The sequence below is a fragment of the Eleginops maclovinus genome, chromosome 5 (genome assembly GCF_036324505.1).
Source record: "Eleginops maclovinus isolate JMC-PN-2008 ecotype Puerto Natales chromosome 5, JC_Emac_rtc_rv5, whole genome shotgun sequence".
NCBI classification, from domain to species: Eukaryota; Metazoa; Chordata; class Actinopteri; order Perciformes; family Eleginopidae; genus Eleginops; species Eleginops maclovinus.
In genome coordinates, this window is record NC_086353.1 from 1058110 (window position 1) to 1078144 (window position 20035).

The 20035-nt window shown below is 40.3% G+C and overlaps 2 protein-coding genes across 3 annotated transcripts in view; both read left to right on the forward strand.

The window, feature by feature from the left end:
- Positions 1–608: 608 nt before the first annotated feature.
- Positions 609–11894, forward strand: arhgap19 (Rho GTPase activating protein 19). Of its 2 annotated transcripts, none has more exons than XM_063883650.1 (12): positions 609–738; positions 2556–2830; positions 3384–3464; positions 4372–4581; positions 5109–5335; positions 6238–6324; positions 6431–6496; positions 7064–7258; positions 7348–7455; positions 8002–8115; positions 8289–8387; positions 9058–11894. In XM_063883650.1, exons 1-12 carry the CDS (start codon positions 695–697, stop codon positions 9115–9117), a joined length of 1566 nt encoding a protein of 521 aa, XP_063739720.1. In that variant the 5' UTR covers positions 609–694; the 3' UTR covers positions 9118–11894. The 2 variants fall into 2 exon arrangements, with proteins under 2 accessions (XP_063739720.1, XP_063739721.1); XM_063883651.1 differs by having other exon boundaries at positions 610–738; positions 9061–11894.
- Positions 11895–16613: 4719 nt separating this feature from the next.
- Positions 16614–20035, forward strand: part of slit1b (slit homolog 1b (Drosophila)) — a 57163-nt gene continuing 53741 nt past the window's right edge. Inside the window, exon 1 of the mRNA XM_063883689.1 lies at positions 16614–16789. Coding sequence (XP_063739759.1) covers positions 16638–16789 — 152 coding nt within the window. The 5' untranslated portion in view covers positions 16614–16637. The remainder of the gene's footprint in view (positions 16790–20035) is intronic.

The following is a 20035-nucleotide window of genomic DNA, read 5'->3' on the forward strand; positions in this document are numbered from 1 at the left end:
CTCCCGAGAATCTTCTGGAAGAGAATGACTATCAGCACTGTGATTAGCTGATAGATATGACCTTTCAACTTCAACCAATAATAAAATAAATTACCAAAACCAGGAAATAATGGTTTTAATCCTATTTATCTGTTTAAGATGTTTTTAATATCAATAAAGTAAATTATTTGAAATGATGAAATTCTGTTTGATATTTATTCTTATTTATTAACTATTTAATAACCATGTCTATTTTCACCTGGGTTACATAGGTCTGTACCTTTGTCATATTTTACTTAAGTATTAGCTAACATTTCAACACAATATGGGATTAATAAAGTATATGTCTGTTTGTTTGTCTGTCTGCCTGTCTGTCTGTCTGTCTGTTTGTCTGTCTGTCTGACTATCCATCTGAGTTACATTTGACAAATAACCCTTCAACTGAAATACAGTGAAGACTTGCGATTCTGCATGTAGTTTTTATTTATTTATGAATAGCATTTAGGTAGATTTTTACCATATAAAGACTGTATGTATAATCATGTTACATGCAGATGTTGTTTTCCTTCTGAAAAGCTACCGAATTCAAACCGACCAATCACAGTGAGGAACATGCAAATCAGACCCGGTACGACACGCTCACATTTGGCAAGTGACCAATCGGCGTGAAGGAGGGCGGGACCTACACGATAACAGCGGAGGATTCAAACCGAACATGGCTGCGGGCAAGGATGTCGATGAAAACACACAAAATAGAAGGTAAGAGCAAAATACAAACATTAATATTAAAATGTTCTCTGCATGAACGCAGCTTTACGGAAGGGCTCAACTTATCTTGAGACATTTGTAAGTGGGGAACATACGTTTGTGACACTGATAACAAAGGGCTGTCAATCTCGAACGTTAGCCGTCAAAAAAGTTATTTGTTTGCTAGCTAACGTTAGCTGTTCAACGTTGCAGTAAACGAAATGAAAACTAGTTTGGTCAAATACAACTTGGAGGCAAGTGTTGCTATTTTTTCAAATGTTTACTTCGGTAAATAAGCGGAGCAACGTTAGGGGCAGTTTTTAGCTTGTTTTTAGGTACTATGCACTGTTGTCGTTAGCCAACTGACAATACCCGTTAGCTAAATACAACGTAGGTTAGCTAGCTTAGAGGAAAGACCAGAGATGCGAGAAGTACTTGAGTAAAAGTAGAAGTACTCAGATCTTGTACTTGAGTAAAGTAGAAGTACTCAGCTCTTGTACTTGAGTAAAGTAGAAGTACTCAGATCTTGTACTTGAGTAAAGTAGAAGTACTCAGATCTTGTACTTGAGTAAAGTAGAAGTACTCAGATCTTGTACTTGAGTAAAGTAGAAGTACCAGAGTGTAGGAATACTCTGTCACAGTAAAAGTATTCTAAATGTTCCTCCAGTGAAAGTAGAAAGTACTCTCCTCTAAATGTACTTAAAGTAGCGACAGTAAAAGTAGTCATTGTCTGATTGGTCCATTTCAGAATAATATCTCTGATATGTTTTATAATGATTGATCATTAAAGTGTTCTCAGAGCTGGTAAAGGTGCAGCTAGTTTTGACTGGCTTTGTATACTGCAGGGTAGCTGCTGGATTTACTGCAGGTGAACTAAAGTCTGATTTAAGGGCTGATTATATTTACCATCATTCATCCAAATCTGCCTAGCAACTAAAGGTGATAAATAAATGTAGTGGAGTAAAAGTACAACACTGGGTCATCGTGCAGAATGACTACTTGCTTACTTGCGTTCTTTAAGTATATTTTGATGCTATAACATTTTAACTTAAGTATAGGATCTGAGTACTTCTTCCTACACTGGTAGAGAGTAATATTGTCATATTGGCTACATGGAAGACAGCAAAGGGAGGGTTAAAAGGGGCACTGCAGCGAGTTTGGACAATAACTTCAATGTACTTGTATAGAGGAGTACTGCAGCATTTGAAAGCAGTAGGATATTGCCTTCTTTGGCTCTGGAGGGAGCTTTTAAAGTCTTGAAAAATAACTATAATGTCATCAGGATTGTAATATCTCTGGCTTTTGAGCACAGCATCTTTAGTATGTTAAGTGGTTATGCTGTTGATTTTGATATACCACAAATAACTCTTGGTATTACAGTATTTTAAGATTGAAAGTCTGTCACGTTTTTTTATTTAAAGAACAGATGGATCCACTCCACTGTCACAAAGACAGGTACAGGAGAACATTCCGGCCCACTGCAATAACTTTCTACAATAATTCCCCTCTGGCTGGCAGACAACCTATTGCTCCGTAGCCTCTCTGTGAACTGGACTTAACGTGCACTCCTTCACACTTAACTTTGTACATTTACATTATACTGATTTACATTATTGCCTTTTTGTACATTTGTATATTTCTCATTTTTATTTTATATTCTCATGTTCTAGTTCTAATGATTTGTTATTTGTTTTGCTTCTTGTTGTATTTCGCTACTGCAACAGAAAACATTTCCCAGTTTGGGATAAATAAAGTATTTCTGATTCTGATTCATAAAGCTGCAGTTGTCAACTGTATGTTTCTTACCTAACTTCGGTGCCTACCCTCAGAGGTGCAGTGAGCAGTATGGTGATCAATCATGAGGAATCACCTGGTGGCTCTCGTCCCGGCCGAACTCCAGTCATCTTCAACCCAGACTTTTTTGTGGAGAAACTCCGCCATGAGAACCCAGATGTTTTCCTGGAGCTGGTACTTAGTAACATCACTCGCCTCATAGATCTTCCCGGGACAGAGTTTGCACAGCTCCTTGGTGAGGAGGGCCCGAAGACCCCGACAGGTGGAAATGGAGGCTTCTTTCGCTCTTTCAACTTCCTTAAACGCAAAGGTAAAAGGTCAACTATGTGACCTCTAGAAATGAACACGTCCAATAGGGACTGTGAAAGCCCCTCTGTTTTGTTTTCACAATTTGATATTTACAGAACTATTTCTGAGAAGTGCGATAATTTATGAGATTTTCACCTGAAAACCCTCCCAAAGGTTACCCAGTTGTAAACTAGTAATTGTTGGTTTGTTGTTTTTTGTTGTAATGTCTACTTGTAATGAAAGAACAAACAAATGTGTAGTTCAACAGCTGCTTTAACAAACAAGTAAATAATCTAACATGTTGTGCACGCTTTCAAGCAGCTTCTCACATTATTTTCCTCACAAAATTCCCTATTTGTGATTAATAAAATGTGTCGAACCTAATATACTTCGCTCTCCGTACTCTCTAATTAACAACACAGATCTTCATGTACTGAAGTCCCTCAATGGGATGTTAATAAGATGTCATCACAATTGTTCTTTAGCGCCAGCTTTAATCCGTAAAAAGTGGTAAAGCTCTTTTTAATAAGTCATAATATGATCACTTACTCTTATGTCTCCTCTTACTTTCACAGATAAAGGAGTTGTGTTTGGAACCCCGCTAACAGAAATCTGCATTGCACAGATCTACCAGCTCATTGAGTACCTCAGTAAAAGTAAGTTATTTTGAAATAAATGTTTGTTTATCACCTCTGTGACCGTCAGAGGTCAACATCGGTAACTGCTTAGCGGTGTCTAGAGAAGGAACCACTTATGACACATGTTTTTTAACACATACTCTTCCTTTTTAATCAAAGAACAAGCCTTTTTGTTTTAAAATTGTGTGGCTGGCAGGATTTGTATTTGTACTTATAATCAAGGTTCAGGTTATTTTATTTATACCCGTAGGTAGATTTGGTTTCCATATAAAAAGACAAGGGATCCATCCTGACACTCTAAAAACAAACACAGACAACAGACACATCTCTAATAAAAGTACAAGTACACCCTGCTCTGTCAAATCTCAAAACATTCCAAATTCATAAATAGATAAATAAATAGCATGTGTGAGGCTCCTATGATCCTATGATTTATTAATTTGTGCAATAGCTGCTGGGATGACGCTGTTTTATACCGCTTAGTTCTGCTCTTTGGAACAACTAACCTCCGGCCCGAAGGAAGAAGCTTAAACTCTGAGTGCAGACGGGGGGGGACTCATCGCCTACTATGGAGCTGGATAACGGCTGTAACTGCCTGAGGTACACGGTCTCCAGGTTTAGCTGTCGATCACCAATCAGCCTGCTGGACAGCTTTATAATCTGACTAAGACAGTTTCTGCTCTTCAAAGTCAGGTTACCAAACCATGACATTAACGAAAAAGACAGAATTGACTCAGAAACACGATAAAACTTTTTTTTGGTCAATGTTCAAATAGGACAGTTTCCTAAGACACTACAATCGCTGGTGCCCCCCCTCTTGCAAACCGCTTCACAGTTGAATATACAAAAATTACACGAATAAATGAACCATACTGGTAATAAATGGTCAGATGTTTTAGGTGTTTACCTGCTCTTACTCACTCAGATCTGCACGTGGAGGGTCTGTTTCGGGTGCCGGGCAACAGCGTCCGGCAGCAGACCTTGAAGGAGCTCCTGAACAGCGGGGTGGATGTGGACCTGGAGTCTGGAGACTTTCACCCCAATGACGTGGCCACGCTGCTCAAGACTTTCCTGGGAGAGCTGCCCGAGCCCCTGCTCACACAGAGACACTTTCACGCACACCTCAAGATAGCCGGTATGAATACACAAACGTACGATCGCATTTTAGTCAAGTTTCAGGCAAAGTGAACCTGGAAATTCTGAGTACATTACCATTTTATGTTAGAAATGTACACAGCACATAGAAACTGCTGGATGCTTACTCATATGTTGCACAATTAGGCCAATTATTATTAGTTGCATCAATTAACAGGAATGGCATGTTAGCCTACGTAAGCGATAGTTAAAACGATGATGGATTGATGGAGGATGCAAAATCCAATTCTGAGTGTTTTTCAGGATCAAATATGGCAGTTTGAACGAGAAAGTGGTCATATTTGTACTCTGGCTGAGCTGTTTATTGCTGACTGTGAGTAGTGTTCCGACCATTGGATATAGAAAGCACTAAATGAACATTATTATCTCTGCTGTGACAATTATTTTTCAAAGAAATAGGCAATCTGGCCGATCCAGAGTCTCCTAAATCTTCCAAACCAACCCAAAGATAATCAAAATATTGCCTTTTTTTTAATTCATTCATGCCTTTACTTCCTCCCCCTCCAGATCTGACTCTGTTTGACGAGCACGGGAACAAGACTGCATTACCCAACAAGGAGCGTCAGATAGAAGCCCTGCAGCTCCTCTTCCTGCTGTTACCTCAGGCCAACCGATCCCTGCTCAAACTGCTCCTGGACCTGCTCTACCACACCGCCAGGCAGCAGGACAAGAACAAGATGTCCGCCTTCAACCTGGCCCTCATGTTCGCGCCGCACGTCGTCTGGCCCAGACACGTAAGATTTGTCGTTAGGACTACATGACCAGGTTTTTGGGGGGTTTTAAGCCGTCACGATTGGGTGTTATTCTCTGTGTGTGCCAAAGGGTGTCGCTGTCGGATTACCTATGGCACCGGTATTCAAGGTTTGGTTTGTCAGCTGATTGGTTATGGCTGACCCCGGAAATGTTTTTTGACCACATTACCTGCGAGTGACAATACTGCTCAAGGATGGTTTGTAAAGGAAATAGATGGATTGTTTTATTCCGCACCAGAATACAAGCCTACCGATTCCTCATTGAACCGAAGCGGTATCATATCATCACAGTAAGGCGCGTCAGCCAAGTCATCCCCGGAGTTAAACCACCACATGGGAAGCTTTAGTATTGGGCTAAAGCTCCTGCTGTATTCATACATTACACGAGCACTGCCATTTAAACATTATCTTTTAAATAAAGGTTCATTTGGTGGTCATCCAGTGGTGGTGAAGGAAGGGATAGTAGAGGGATGCTGCTTTACATTATGGATAAACATCTGTGTTCGAGCAGCCATTGAACAAATTAACAAGTTGTAGCAGCGTCACACAGATGATACGGTAGCAATGCGTATTTATTCATTAACGTTCTGAATTACTCGTGAGTGCTTTTTAAATGTTTTGAGCAGGGGGTAGCTTTGTATCGATTTGTAGGGCGTCTATGTTGTTTCGGAATGTGTGTCCTATTGGATCTCTTGTATTTCACCTGCATCCAAATCTACCTACAGAGACAAATAAATAACCCGAATAAGGCAATACCATTATTTTTAAAGCAAAGGCAATGAAAAGAGGACACTAGCACAAAATATGAACTACTTGTATTGTATTTCTGTCCAATGGAGGTCAGAATACTCTCTTTTAGTGGCTTATTTTCTCTCCTGTTGTAGATGACAGCTGGTGACCTGAAAGACAATCTGAAGAAACTGAACAACAGCATGGCCTTCCTCATCAAACACTCACAGAAGCTATTCAGGGTGATTATTATTCTCCTTTCCTCAAGCACAATGTGCTTTTAAAAACATAACGCGTGACAGGTTAAATGTTAACCCTGTGGACCTGTTTCTGCTGCATGTTGCTCAGGCTCCAGCCTACCTGCGGGAATACGCCAAAATGCACTTCACCGGCACCAAGGCTCTGCAGACCAAGGTGAGTGCACATTAGAGGTATCGATTCTTCAACAGAAACACACCACAACACTTATGCTGTTTCTATAAATTCCCTTCCTTTATTCTCCCAATCAAACGCAGCTTCAAGACAAGATGATTGTTGTATAGAATCAGAAACCAAGAAGGTTCACACGTACAAGGATGTTGCCTTGGTGTATTTAAATCGTAATGAAAGGACCATTTAAATAAAACAAATTAACATTAAAATATAGCAATATTTACATGGATCGTGGAGGAAATATACATTTAAATATTAAATATATTAAAGCGGGACATTTACGGTGTTGCAGCAAAAGTGGCATGGCAGGTAAAAAAAAAGAGACAAATGAGTAGAGGACATTTTGAAGTGACAGGCCGTTAGTATGATGTTGAGCCATTTAAAAAAAATATATAAAAAGGTTTGGATATTACAAAAATGTAGGATATTTTTTACATCGCAAGTAATTACTTCACGGCATTGCTAAAGAAGTGTCTGACTCAAATATCAAAACGGCAGCATCCATCCTCAAAGTCCAGAGCCAGTCTCACCCCCCCTCTCCTCACTCAGGATGATCTGGAGCTGTTTGCAGCCAGCAGCTCTCCTGCTCAGCGCACCGTGTTGCCCCTGAAGAGGATAGCCCCCCCACAGGAGCAATGCCAGTCCCCAGCCCAGCAGTACACAGAGGAGGCTCTGAAGGAGCTCTTCAGACACGTGAACCACAACATGCCCGACTCGGCCAAGAAGAAGAAACTCGTCCGACAGGTTCAAGACCATAAATGCATGTCAGTATTTTTAAGAGTGTGTTTATTACATGTGAAACTAAGTGATGTTTTTATTTGTTCTATGTGCAGTTAGTCAAACAGACAACCTCAGAGACGCCTACCAACGATCGTCTTCAGGTACCCCCCACTGCCAGCAAGAAACACCCACGTTCCCGCTCCTTCGGAGGACTCATCAAGGTACCTAACCATCCGGGGAAGTCACAATGACAAGATCAATACATTAAGCACAACATATATGATTTCCACTTTTAGTTTTAGCATGATCTTAAAAAAATGTGGAACCAAGATCATGTCAAACGTGGGAGTCTTTGCTCATCCTTTGTGAATGTTTATGGTGCTTTTAGTAGTCATTCTTGTAGCAAATGCACACCGAGGATATGGTTGCAGTAGGCATTTGTGCATGGAATTGGCCACGATATATTATTATAAATACTTTCTGTTTGGACTGTGGGACCATGTTGTTAGTGAGTAAACCTTAGTCAACGTATTCAAAGATGCAAATGTGCATGAACGTTGATTATAAATAGTTTTCATTTCTTCTTAACATATGCCAGTTTAACAAATATAAAACAAACACCTGCATGCTTTTGCGAAGTCTGACAAGTGGTCTTTCAATCAACTGATTTATATTTAAATATACCGTGCAGCTCTTTGTGTTGAGTATTACAGCAACAACTAGCCTGCTATAACGGTTTGCTCTCCACCTGATTCTTCTGGTTACAGCGTAAAGCTCGTGGTGAGCAGCTGACGGCGGAGAGGCGGCTCCGACAAATCTCCCCCGATATTGTCTCCAAGTCGGGAAGAAAAGCTGGGAAAGAGAACGTCATCCTACAGGGGGTAAGACTTGTTATTGTTTTGATTTAGAAATGGTCTTAGGATTACTTTCTAATGCACTTTGTGTTGTTGTAGTACTTTAATTTATCCACTTTTCTGGATACCTGCGAATCACCCAGAAGCGTAATCGTGCTATCAGAAATCTTAATCGTGTTCTTGTGTGTTTGTGTTTGCAGGTGAACAGCCCATTAAATGGTCATGTGTTGGGGAAGGGGGGGCTGGTAGTAAAGAACCCGGACTTTGCTTTCAAGGACAAAGTTCTGAAGGTTTCCAAGGTATGACACGGTTTCCATCCAAATACTGCTCTTACATTTTAAAGCATGCAACCTAACCAGTCCCAACAAATGTGTAAAATCCTGCTTTTCCAGGACCTAAACAGCATCAAAGGTTACTCATAAGTACGTGTGTTGTTTTATTAGGATCTTATAAAGTACTGTACTTGAGAGTAGATGAAGACAACATCAGTCAACCTTCATTTAGTTTTTCACTGTGGCGCAGAACATCATTATTTTGTGGTTTAAGCTTCTTTGTTTTGCACAGATCAAAGATTTAAATGGTGTCCTCTATTTCATTAATGTACACAAAAAACCCTCTGTGGTTGTGAGTCAAAATAGAAATCCTGATTAAACACACCGGTTATTAGTGTCTCAAACATTTGCTAATTATTGTAACTTTTTGAGGTAAAGTCAACCTGTTAAGATACATTATGGTTAGTCTTTAAATACCTTTGATAATATATTATACAGTCATGGACAGAATTTTCCCGTGACAACAAAATATTCTAATGAGATGTAATTTGGCAGAACTATACGGTGAAGATCTTCCGGTGTCAGCAGTTTTGAAGCTGTTTCAAAGATCTCTTGATATGATATTTCTCTACTGTATTTATGAGTCTCCCCATCCATCCGTCCATCCCACCATCCTCCACCCCTCCTCCTCTCCCAGCAGAACTCCCCCTCTGTGACCCGGATGTGTTTCTCTCCCGCTCAGGAGATCTCGCTGTAAAAACCCCAACACGTCCTCCTCCTCCTCCTCGTCCTCGTCTCAGACAGGACTCGGACAGTATTATTATTCCTCTTGTTTGTAATCATCGTAGTCAGTCTGTTTTTAACTGTGACTAATGTACAGCAGCATTCAACCTCGGCCAGAGCAGCCAGACCAAAGCCAGAGTGACACACTGGTGCCTTCAGTGGATTTAAATCCTCATTACATGGCCTAATAAAATGACTCTGCTCCCCAACCGTTATGACCTCCACACAAGATATCTGATGCTAAAACCCTTTTTTACTTTCAGAAATACCTACGAAAAGTCCCAGATTTCTCTTAGTGCTGTTTATGATTAATTCTAGTATGCACATAATGTTGCATCAGGTTAGACAATATTTGTTCTAGCATGATTTAGTTTAGTATTAATATCTGAAATGAATGGAACAACGTAATTATGATGAGTTGAACTGGGTGGATAGTTAGTTTGTTATAATATGGGAGCCGGTGCATCAGTTTGTGAGAAATGTAGCTTTTAATTTCTTTTTATATAACTTTTATCAGGTTTTAATTGTAATATTTCAGCTATCAGAGACTTGATTTCGAATCGCACTCGTTTTGAATAAAGTGAGAGTCTTTCTTTTTTATTTCCTGATTAATTTAGGACCAGGTGAGGATATATTTACGTAATAACAAGTCTGCATGATGTGATCTGCTCATTGCATGCTGCTGTGTTTTCATTAACCACTCTAAACGCCGGGGCTGTTTAATGTGAAACTCAATCAGAGAGAGGTGGCTTTGGTTTGGCTCCACTGGCTCAGACCTGCTATTTGAAACTTGTTTTTTTTAGCTAATGTATCAAAATCTATGACCACTTGTGTGTGTGTGTGTGTGTGTGTGTGTGAGAGAGCTGTGATGTATCTATGGTACGATACGTTTGTTACTGGATGATGTGTTTGGGTGATGTTCTCTCCTTGGCCACTTTATATTTCCAATGTTTTTAAATCCGGATATGAAAACTAGGGTTCATTTGTTAATCACTACTCTCTCAGACTGTGAAAATATCCACTGTTAATGAATCTGTCTAACAGGACTTAAAGTACCTTTTTTAAACCTTGTTTTTTTACTTTTCAGCTGGATGATGTGAGTGTGACGCGGTGTGTTATGTTGAAGGTTTAATTGAAAGTCTAAAGAGTGTGTTTGTATGATTTGAGAAGGTTGAATGAGCAGTAATGTTACAGTCTGATCCTCTTAAAGTGTGTGTGTGTGCTGTAGGACTGGGCAATGTGGAGTATACCTGAATATACCTGACCAAATATATCGATATTTGGACAATTGTGAAGTTTACTGATGGTGCTTTTTTAAAAATGAATAATAGAACTCCCAGTGTTTGTATAAGCTAAAAAACACTTGTGCTATATCGCACAATAGGATGATATGGATGTATACCAATATGTTGCCCAGCCCTAACGTACTGTCCATTATCTGGGTATATTTGGAAGCACTTCCACCTGAAGAAGGCGCTGTTGTTCGGAGCTAATTAAGGGGCTTGGATATAAGACGTGCATTGTTTTTGTGTTTGCAGAAAATGTTACTTTGGGCCCTTTTTTTTTACATTTCTGGGACTGTCATTGTTTTGCACACTTCCTACGTATGTCCCTCCAGCTTGACTTAACTAACAACTGCTCATTGTGTTGTATTGGGAGAACAGATGCACCAGTATCAACATTTCTACAACTCCATTACTTTTGCAAAACAGCTCAGCCCTTCAGGGAGACACCACGGATTTCTCCAACTACTTCAATCTGGAAATGACAATAAGAAATCCCCACGTTTTCCTCTTATTTATGATCGTGTCTCATAGCTTGATGACCTGATTGGGAATGCATAGGAGTGTGATACTGGTGCGTCCTGTTTTGAAAGCGTTGTGGATGTTGAAACGATGGGTTTGTTGAAGGCGATTGAACATGCGTTACATGTCCGGTGCAGATGGACACTCAAAGACATGACCTCTTTTTATTTGACAGTATATTGTGATATTCTGAAGGTCACTCCACAAGACCTTTTTAATTTCTAAATAACCCCTGACTGAATTCATCTCGGCTGTCTTTTGAAACTGAACTGGGATCTCTGCACGTCATCTTTTCCTTTCCTCTTGACGTCTGATTTCCTTTCCAGTTCACTAGGCTGCAGTTTACAAATCTGGGAGAGAATTCATGTATTTTTTTGTATTTATTGCCTTTTGGGAAACAAGTCTTTGGGCCAGATTTAAGGTACTTTCTTTTTCTTACCTCGTCCCGCCGATGAGAGCAGAAATGTGGTTTTATTTTTGTAACAGAAGTCTCCAGAGCCTTCCTGTCTTAAGTCTGTTTGTCTTTTTCTTTTGTTTTTCTCTGTACATAAATGTGAAGCATTTAGACACTGATTTCTACTTTCTATCCGTACATGGTCACTGATATGTTCTTTTTAACACTGTGGGAACAACACAATAGCATTACATGAGAAAAGAAGGGGGACTAAATGTTCTTTAGCGTACCATAATGGTTGAACCTTATTTCTGTGTTAATGAGGTTCAATGAGACGGGAGATGCGTTAAGTTTTTGTATTGGGTTAGTTTCATTTGTCTAAGCTCTGTTCCTCCGGTGTGATAATGACTGTGTCAGTGCCTGTTGTACCGCCTGGTTTAAACTGTGGTAACCTCTTTTTTTTATTTGTATTTTAGTGTAAAATAAGTTAACCTTGTACAGTGCATCTGATTCCTTGGCGAACCCTCCGCTTCAGATTAAAACTTTTTTATGTTTCCTACAAAAAGTCTGTCCTGTTTCATTTATGTTTCCACTGATTATGTTGTTTACGAATACATTATGGAGCCAGTCTGAGGAAACAAGTGCCCACAAGCATTTGGTAGGGCCAACTTTAACAGAGACTCTCCTCCAATGTGTCGTGTGCCCACCAGAGGGTGCTGTCGGATAACATTGAGGTGTGAGTGAGGAGAAATATTTTCAAAATGGTTTTAAATTGGTCTTATTTTTGCTAGTGTAGTTGTTTCTGGTGTCATAAAAACCCTCAGACGTCATTATGAAACTATAGCTTTGCTTTCGAGGCTACGATTCAGTTATGATTAATAATTGACTATCCTTAAGATGGTTTTCACGGTGCATGAACAGAAATATCTAACATTATTTATCATGAATTTAAAGCTTTATGATTATTCTATCTATACATAAGCAAGACATTTGAAAAACTACAGAATATACTTTGCTAGTTTTTCTATTGTGATTGAGTTTTAATTGTCATTTACCCAGTCGTGCATCTTTACACTTACGATTTATCACAATTTTATATACTGTGGTGTGAAATGGTTGTCTTTCTTTCTCCTGCAGGAAGCTCAGAGATCAGAGGTCAGGCAGTGAAGTGTCCCAGCAGCTGGTAGGGTTTCAGCAGTGCAGTGAGTGAGTCTCAGGGTTGGATCATTAGTCTCCTATACACCTAAACCTACTTCAACTTTTGATGAATTAAAATGTATACATCTCCAGCGAACAGAAATCAGTTGAGCAAGGTTTTACTAAGATGAGTGACACCTATATCTTATTAAATCAGTATGCTTTGGACATTTTAATTTGGACCTTAATGAGCCCTGGGTATTGAATGCTTTTATTCAGGTCAATGTATTGCTTAGTAAAACATCTACATGACTAAAGAATCTGTACTGTTACTAAATTATCAGTGTGCTTTGCGTCATGATCTAATTTCAAGCTAATGGAACATTAAGTGGATGAATACCATAAAGTAAAGATTTGGACAAAGTTACACTGATGAATAGATAGATGTCAGAGGTAGGAATTATGTTCACACATACAAGGAATTTGCCTTGGTATATGTGGTGCATACATATTATACAAGATTCTCCTTTGGTTAGTTGTGTCTCTGAGGTTTGCACTTAAGAAATGACCACATAATACAGGTTTGAACCTGTGTCGCTGCTCGCAAGGATGAGAAGTGCAGAGTAAATGTTAAGGGGTTTAAGGGGCTCTGTGTCAAAATGTACCTCAATCCATGGTGACCTCTTCAAATACCTTTCTTTCCAACCAATACTCCAAAAACGAAGTGTTCTGAGAGAGAAAAGCAATACACCCATCCAACATGGAATTTTAAAATAAGTAATAGTTAGCTTGTTTTCTTAAATAAATGTCAGAATCAGAAACCTTTATTAGATCCCACAGAGGGGAAATTTACAGCGAAGATTCAACAGCTTAATATCACTCAAGAAGCATGCATTCAAAACATCTTGATATTAAAGATAGTGCAAAGTAGGATAAATACATAGAAACTACTCAGCAGTGGGTAGGAGAGCTGTAACGAGGAAGCCACTCGAGTGTCAAGTTGATTAATCAACGACTACTCTTAGCATTAGACATTTTGTCACATCTAGTTGCCATGCAGAACATCAGCTGTATCTTGCGTAATAATATTTCTCCTCTCGTGACCTGCATTCAAAACAGTGCGTGAGTTAATATTGCTTTTGGGTTAGTTGAATACTCGATTCTGATTGGTCAATTCCGAACATGTGACACGTTGTTAGTGAGGTATTACAGACCGTTGTCAAGGACTATAATGACCGTTGCTAAGGAGGATCAAGAAAGAGGAAGAGGTTAAAAGACTGAGCGCCCCAAAGGAAGACAGACCGGAAGTGAACACTAACAGGAACACGGTATGGCCTCTGCAGGGTTTAAGGACTTGTCAGTGGATCAGAAACTGTGAACACACTTGAACAGTTACAGAAAACCTTGATCAGTGCTGCCGTAAAGTTGTTGTTGTTGTTGCGAGGTTTTTTCTTTCTTAGCGGAAGAAATACGATCATTTACGAGTCGATCAAATATTTTCAATTAACATTGGAAGTCGAGTCGTTCGTTTGTTTAGTATCTGGCCGTGCCATATCCTGAAATCGTTTCTTAAAAAAACAGAAAGGTGTTTAAAGTAGTCTGAAGTCCAGTTTGATCAAATCCATCCAATAATTTAACATCTGCATGGCTGATTTGTTAACAGAATAAGCTGCTATGTGTTTGTTCGTTGGATCAGAAGGTTTTTCTTCTCCAAGTGATATTAAACGCAGGAACCTGATCTGAAGGTTTTGTGAATTGACGCGTTTGAGACAAAAGCATCTGCTCTGTCGTTTCAGAAATCAATTCAGACGCGTCTGGAGTATTCCCCCCCCCCCCCCCCCCTCCTGCTTCAGAAAGCTATTATGGCCCCAGAAAATGAGGGGTCCTCCCCCATGGAGATGTCAACATCTCTTCCCTCCCTTTGTTGCAGATTATCGCCCGAATGACTCGTTCAATTCAGCTGCAGCCGCGCGCTGCCTGTGGCCAATTTGTTTTCCATCACTTGTGAGGCGCGCGCCTGGTTAAATTACCCCGTCATAGCGAGTCCGCGGGGAGGAGACAAAGTGAGGCCGGCGGCGACAATCACTCATGTGAGGAGGTAAATAAAAAGCTGGGGAAACTGTGCCCTCCAGTTGTTAGTCGTCACAGCGCTAAATCAAATCTGTTATTCAGAGAAAATCTAATTATACTTCACATCATATATTCTATAAATCCCTGATGCTTTAATATGACAACTGCCTCAAACAACAAAAGAAACAACGTGCATTACACCTCACTAAGGACCTCTAATGCCATTATACTTTCCAATTACTTCAGTCAACACAAATTCCATTATATTTCCAGCATTCAGAATCACAAATAGGACTTTTTTCTTTGTGATTTATTTATAAATGTTCGGGTGTGTTGGGTTATTAATTAGATAAAACCTATTATCATTTTGAGTATAATGTCAGTCTTTGAACCCTAAATCAAATCTTTAATTCAGGTAACATCTAATCATATTCCACATTGCCCCATAACATATTGATTTCTGATAAATGTTAAATATGACAAAATCATCCCAAGAAATCCACACATTTCTGCATTCTTCCTTTCGACTAAAGACCAGCGTTCAATTTGAAACTTTACGGGAGAATATTGAATGGCAAACGCTGGAAGAATCACTTTGATTTTGTGTACATGTTCACAGTTCTCTGGCTTTTCAGGATGTGGGGGCTTATTTAGGGATAATAGAAAAAGTCCCATGGTTTTTGTCTTTATCCCAAAAGGGTTGCAAACTCTTTCAGTGGCTGTACTCTCCACCACACCTCTGGTAATTCAGATTTCTTTCTCCCCTTCTCTTTTCCTCGGTAAAATGGCAATCACTAAAGCTGAAGCCGGCGTTGCTTTGGAGATTAACCACCAACAAAAAAAACCTCCATTTGAATTTCAGAGCCATTGAATTCATAATAGACTCCTGAGTAAGCTCTGTAGCCGTTTATGGCATTCCAGTTATGCCAGTCTCTCAAGAAACCCCCCCCCCCCTCCAAAAAAACAACTTCCTGCAGCCCCTTGAGCCTTACTCAAAAACACCAACACATTGAACCTTCATTACATTTCACAAAATGTTTCTCCTCTCACTGAGCGCGGTCGGATGCTTCAGTGTGATCACGATCTCCCTTCCTCTCTTCTCATCATGTCCTTGCAGCCTTGGGCTCTTTTTCTCCCTCAAGGGAGGTGAGCGCATGGGGGCGAGAGAGATAGACGGAAACAAGTAGAAGGGGAAGAGAGGGAGAAAAGGGCTGCCGTCACTGGAGGTGTTGCTGCTGCTGCTGCTGTCACTGAATAGATGTGAGTTCACTCCGTGTGTGTGTGTGTGTGTGTGTGTGTGTGTGTGTGTGTGTGTGTGTGTGTGTGTGTGTGTGTGTGTGTGTGTGTGTGTGTGTGTGTGTGTGTGTGTGTGTGTGTGTGTGTGTGTGTGTGTGTGTGTGTGTGTGTGTGTGTGTGTGTGTGTGTGTGTGTGTGTGTGTAACTGGGGGGGTGTGTGTAACTGGGGGGGTGTGTGTGTAACTGGGGGGGGTGTGTGTGTATGGGAGGAGTCTCTCCTGTTATTTGTAAAAGCTTTTGATGGATGTGTGTGTGTGAGAGAGAGAGATAGAGGGAGTGTGTGAGGGAGTCCCCCCCTTTCTTTTCTTTCTTTTTTCTAGTGGCTCACTGTTCACTGCACAATGACTCAATGAAAAGTGGAGGGGAGAGGCAAACACTGTACGGCTGCATGAGAGAGGAGAGGCAGAGCAGAGAACACACAGGAGAGTAGAAGAAGAGAAGCCAACTGGAAGGAGCTCTCAAGCCGGGGATAAGAAGAAGAAGAAGTGGATATACTTGTCTCTTTTTCCCTTTCTCTCTCTGAAAAGCCACTTTGGCATCAAGTGGCAGCCGAGCTCAACTTCACCTGGCTCTGCTGGTGTCTGTCAGTCTCTTTTACTCATTGTACTTTAAGCATTTTGGCCACTTTTGGAGGGGTTTGTCCTGCTGCAGCTGCTGTTGCTGGTGTTCAATCCCCCCCCCCTGGAGGAAAGGATAGTACGGGAGAGGGTCTGCCGGCAGGTTTCTGCAGTGTGCCGCAGGATGCCAACAGGGAGAAGCAGGGACGCAGCCGGGTCAAGAGGCTGCGGGGCGATGCTGGCGTGGGGCGTCCTGGTGCTGGTGGCAGGATGGGGAGCTGTGGAGGCGTGCCCGACTCCCTGCAGCTGCCTGGGGAACACAGTGGACTGCCACGGCCTGGGGATCCACTCCATACCCAGGAACATCCCCAGAGGCACAGAGAGGCTGTGAGTATGCATGCGCTCACCACGTGTGTGTGTGTGTGTGTGTGTGTGTGTGTGTGTGTGTGTGTTCATACGTTTATTACAGTAGCCTTTGTGCAGAACAGATGATGATGATTGAACAAATGCATGATAGAGAAGTCATGTTACAGGTAGAAGAAATGATGTGTTTATGTTACTTAAATATTTATGCAATTAAAGTAAAGCGTGGCAACCCTGAAAACATTTAGATACAGAGGTAGTTTATGTAAAAGCTACTATGCAATAGTAAGTCAAATGTACAAAGACAGAAGTGTCACACAGTAAAATTGAGTACTTAAAACGGTTCTTAACTCTTATTTTAAATATTCGAAATATACTAAGATACTCATATTTAAAATCCACTTAGGTTTTCTGAATGGAAATCATGCCTTTGCTTTTTCTGAGTAAATCTGACTTCATCATTATAGTGTACTTCTAAGAATAAATATTATAATCTGAATCAGAATACTCTATAAATCCCTGGGGAAATTAGGTTTTCGTGACAGTTGCACCCTATTAGAATAAAACCAATGATTAGAAACATAATTAGTTGAAAGAAAAAGGGCAATAAAAGTCCTTTAAGTGACCGGGACACAGCATTTGACTCAGCATAGATGATGGGAATCCCTCAGAGTGTGGGATTATTACATTTTAAACCATGGATCATGATCATGTTTATCTTCGGTTTATAGATGGGGATGTTAAGGTCCACGTGTGTCATCAATCGTGCATTTATCTGATGAATCTGTGTTTGAATGTAGGTGAGAATGAGTCAGTAGTGATCAGTTCAATGATCAGTGCGGCTGATTTCAGAGTATCCTGGTTCCCACACATTCCTGGGTAGATGCAGTGCCTCTTCTCTCTACGCTCCCAACAGCTCCTTTTAGTCTGGTTAACTTCATATCTATCACACATACAAAAATGCATGCACACACACTAACACACACTGACTCACGCTCGTCTCCCAGGAGCGTTGGTCCCTGTTCAATATGTATCGGCAGCTTTTCACCCATCTAACGCTCTGTACAAATTCCTCATCACCAATTAGGGAAAAATTCAAAATATTTCCTCTCTCTCTCTCTCTCTCTCTCTCTCCTTCTACTCTTATTTTTATCTTATACTTTTCTCTGAATCTTCCTTCAGTTTATACAGTATAACTGCAAACAGTCTTAAAAGTGTAAAATCATTTTATTTTAGAACGTTTTTCCCTGAAGTTGCTCTGCTTCCTGTGAGAAAAGTCAGTTTTATGAGGAAAAATGTATCCTAAAATACCCTATAACACAACTACATATTAGCTGTACATATGGTTGAGATGATGGGGGAACCACACATCACTGCGAAGAATCAGATGGTTGATTTGTCCTACATTACAATTACATTTTAAGGTTTCTTAACACTTTTCTCCCTTCTCTTTATTCTATATTATCCCACTTCTTCACCCCTATACAGTGCATACGGCCATTAGAGATGTTACAACCTGATTCCTGTGGATCTTAGGTTAATCATTGCCCTTTTTAATACCCCAAAACAATGAACATTTTTGAACCCTTCTGAGGCATTGTACTGTAGATGCAATTTCATGCCACTTCAGTGAGAATGAGAAGTGTTGCTATATTCACTAAATCCCTATTTTTAACTTTGAACGCCTGTCATTGCTGCCCTACTGATCTAATTTAGAGGAGACGTCCAGGAATCATCACTGAAACTAGCACTTGGATCGTATTTGCAGAAACACCAGCTGCTCTGTCTCAGTAGGAGGTTTCCAAAGCTGCCTAAAGCTGCCAGAGAAGCAGCGTGAAAAAAATGCATTTTCCAGTTTAAATATGTTGGGAGTTACATATATTTTCTCGATGTGTCTATGCTGCACATTGTTCTGAAATGCTGCTGATACTGTTGGCTCTTTAATGGGTCTCTCTACCTGTGTTGGTGCAGATCGGGGGCTAGAAATCAGCCCTCGCTTTTGACGCTTTTTGGACTTCCCCTGTTCTGAAACTCTACTGTGGCTGCATTAGCGTTTTTAGATGTGGCATCAGGTTTGTCATCTACCTTTACCTCATAAATATCTACAAACAAACGCAAGGCAAGTTCACTTATAAAGCTAATGTCAACAACGGGGCATTTCAAAGTGCTTTACGATGTATTCTGCAACAGAAATTAATTATAAAATTGCATTTAAATATGTTGGAGTCAAAAAGCACTACAAATAAAACAAGCAGTGATAGAGAACAAGAATAAAAGTGCTGGGCATTGTAAGATATGAATAGTTATTTGACTTAATAAGAGAGAGTGGAAGAAGCCTCTTTAGTTGCAGCAGAACTGCAGGTTTTAGGTAGATCCAGATATTGAGAATAATTACACTGCTTCTCCATGTTTTGACATTTGAGACAGAAAGCAGACCAAATGCAACCCAAAAAAACTCCAGAAAAGCAAATATCCAATATCTTAACATTCTGTATCGGAGATTTCACTTTAACAATCGTAATCTTTATCCTAAAAGAAACACCAAAAGGAGTTGGCTTTGTTCATATACAGAAGTAAGGACTTCATCTGTTTCTGTCCCTCTATAAATGTATGTACTGCGGGGGCTGTCGGTGCATGTATGTGTTTGTACGTTGTGAGTGTGTGTGTGTGTGTTTACTTCAGGTTCCAGAGTGCCTGTGTGTGAATAATTGATGATTGTCAGGGGTGCCGCCAGAGATACATTATCCTTCCTCCTCTCCGGGTTGCTGTAGCGTGGAGGATGTTTCCTCCTCTGAGGCTGATAGCTTTATGATCGGGCATGAGGGCTCAGGCCCCCTGGTCAAAGAGAAATGGCCTGGAAAAAACTGAGCCTGCAGACCCAGCCGCTTGTTTGTCATTTTTTATATCGCTGCGATGATACCAGTTCCTACGCTAAAGGTTTTCTGTACAGAATAAAACAAAATACAGTTGCATCTTTTGTTTTGCTGACACAAGTCTGATAGGCATAAATCCTTTACAGTTTCATTTAGCAGAGCAGAAAGGTGACATTACCGTTAGTAAAATCTAGGTTAATTGTATTTCATTTATATTTAGTTAATGCCAAGATCCATACCAACACAGTACTGGATCCAACAAGTGTGAAGTCAGACCCCCTTTAGGCAGAAATTAGCATCAGGCATGGCAATTTTTCACTTCCAATATCTGCAAGTTAAGGAAAAACTTGAGTCCCACATGGAAAGATTTGCAAGCATTTTGCTTCATTTATTGATG

What these genes read in the sequence shown, in the direction of transcription:
- arhgap19 (XM_063883650.1), top strand. Translation starts at nt 695, where the DNA reads ATGGCTGCGGGCAAGGATGTCGATGAAAACACACAAAATAGAAG. An exon ending in CGCACACCTCAAGATAGCCG is followed by an intron (nt 4,582 to 5,108) that starts GTATGAATACAC and finishes CTCCCCCTCCAG; the next exon opens with ATCTGACTCTGTTTGACGAG. An exon ending in AAGTTCTGAAGGTTTCCAAG is followed by an intron (nt 8,388 to 9,057) that starts GTATGACACGGT and finishes CTCCTCTCCCAG; the next exon opens with CAGAACTCCCCCTCTGTGAC.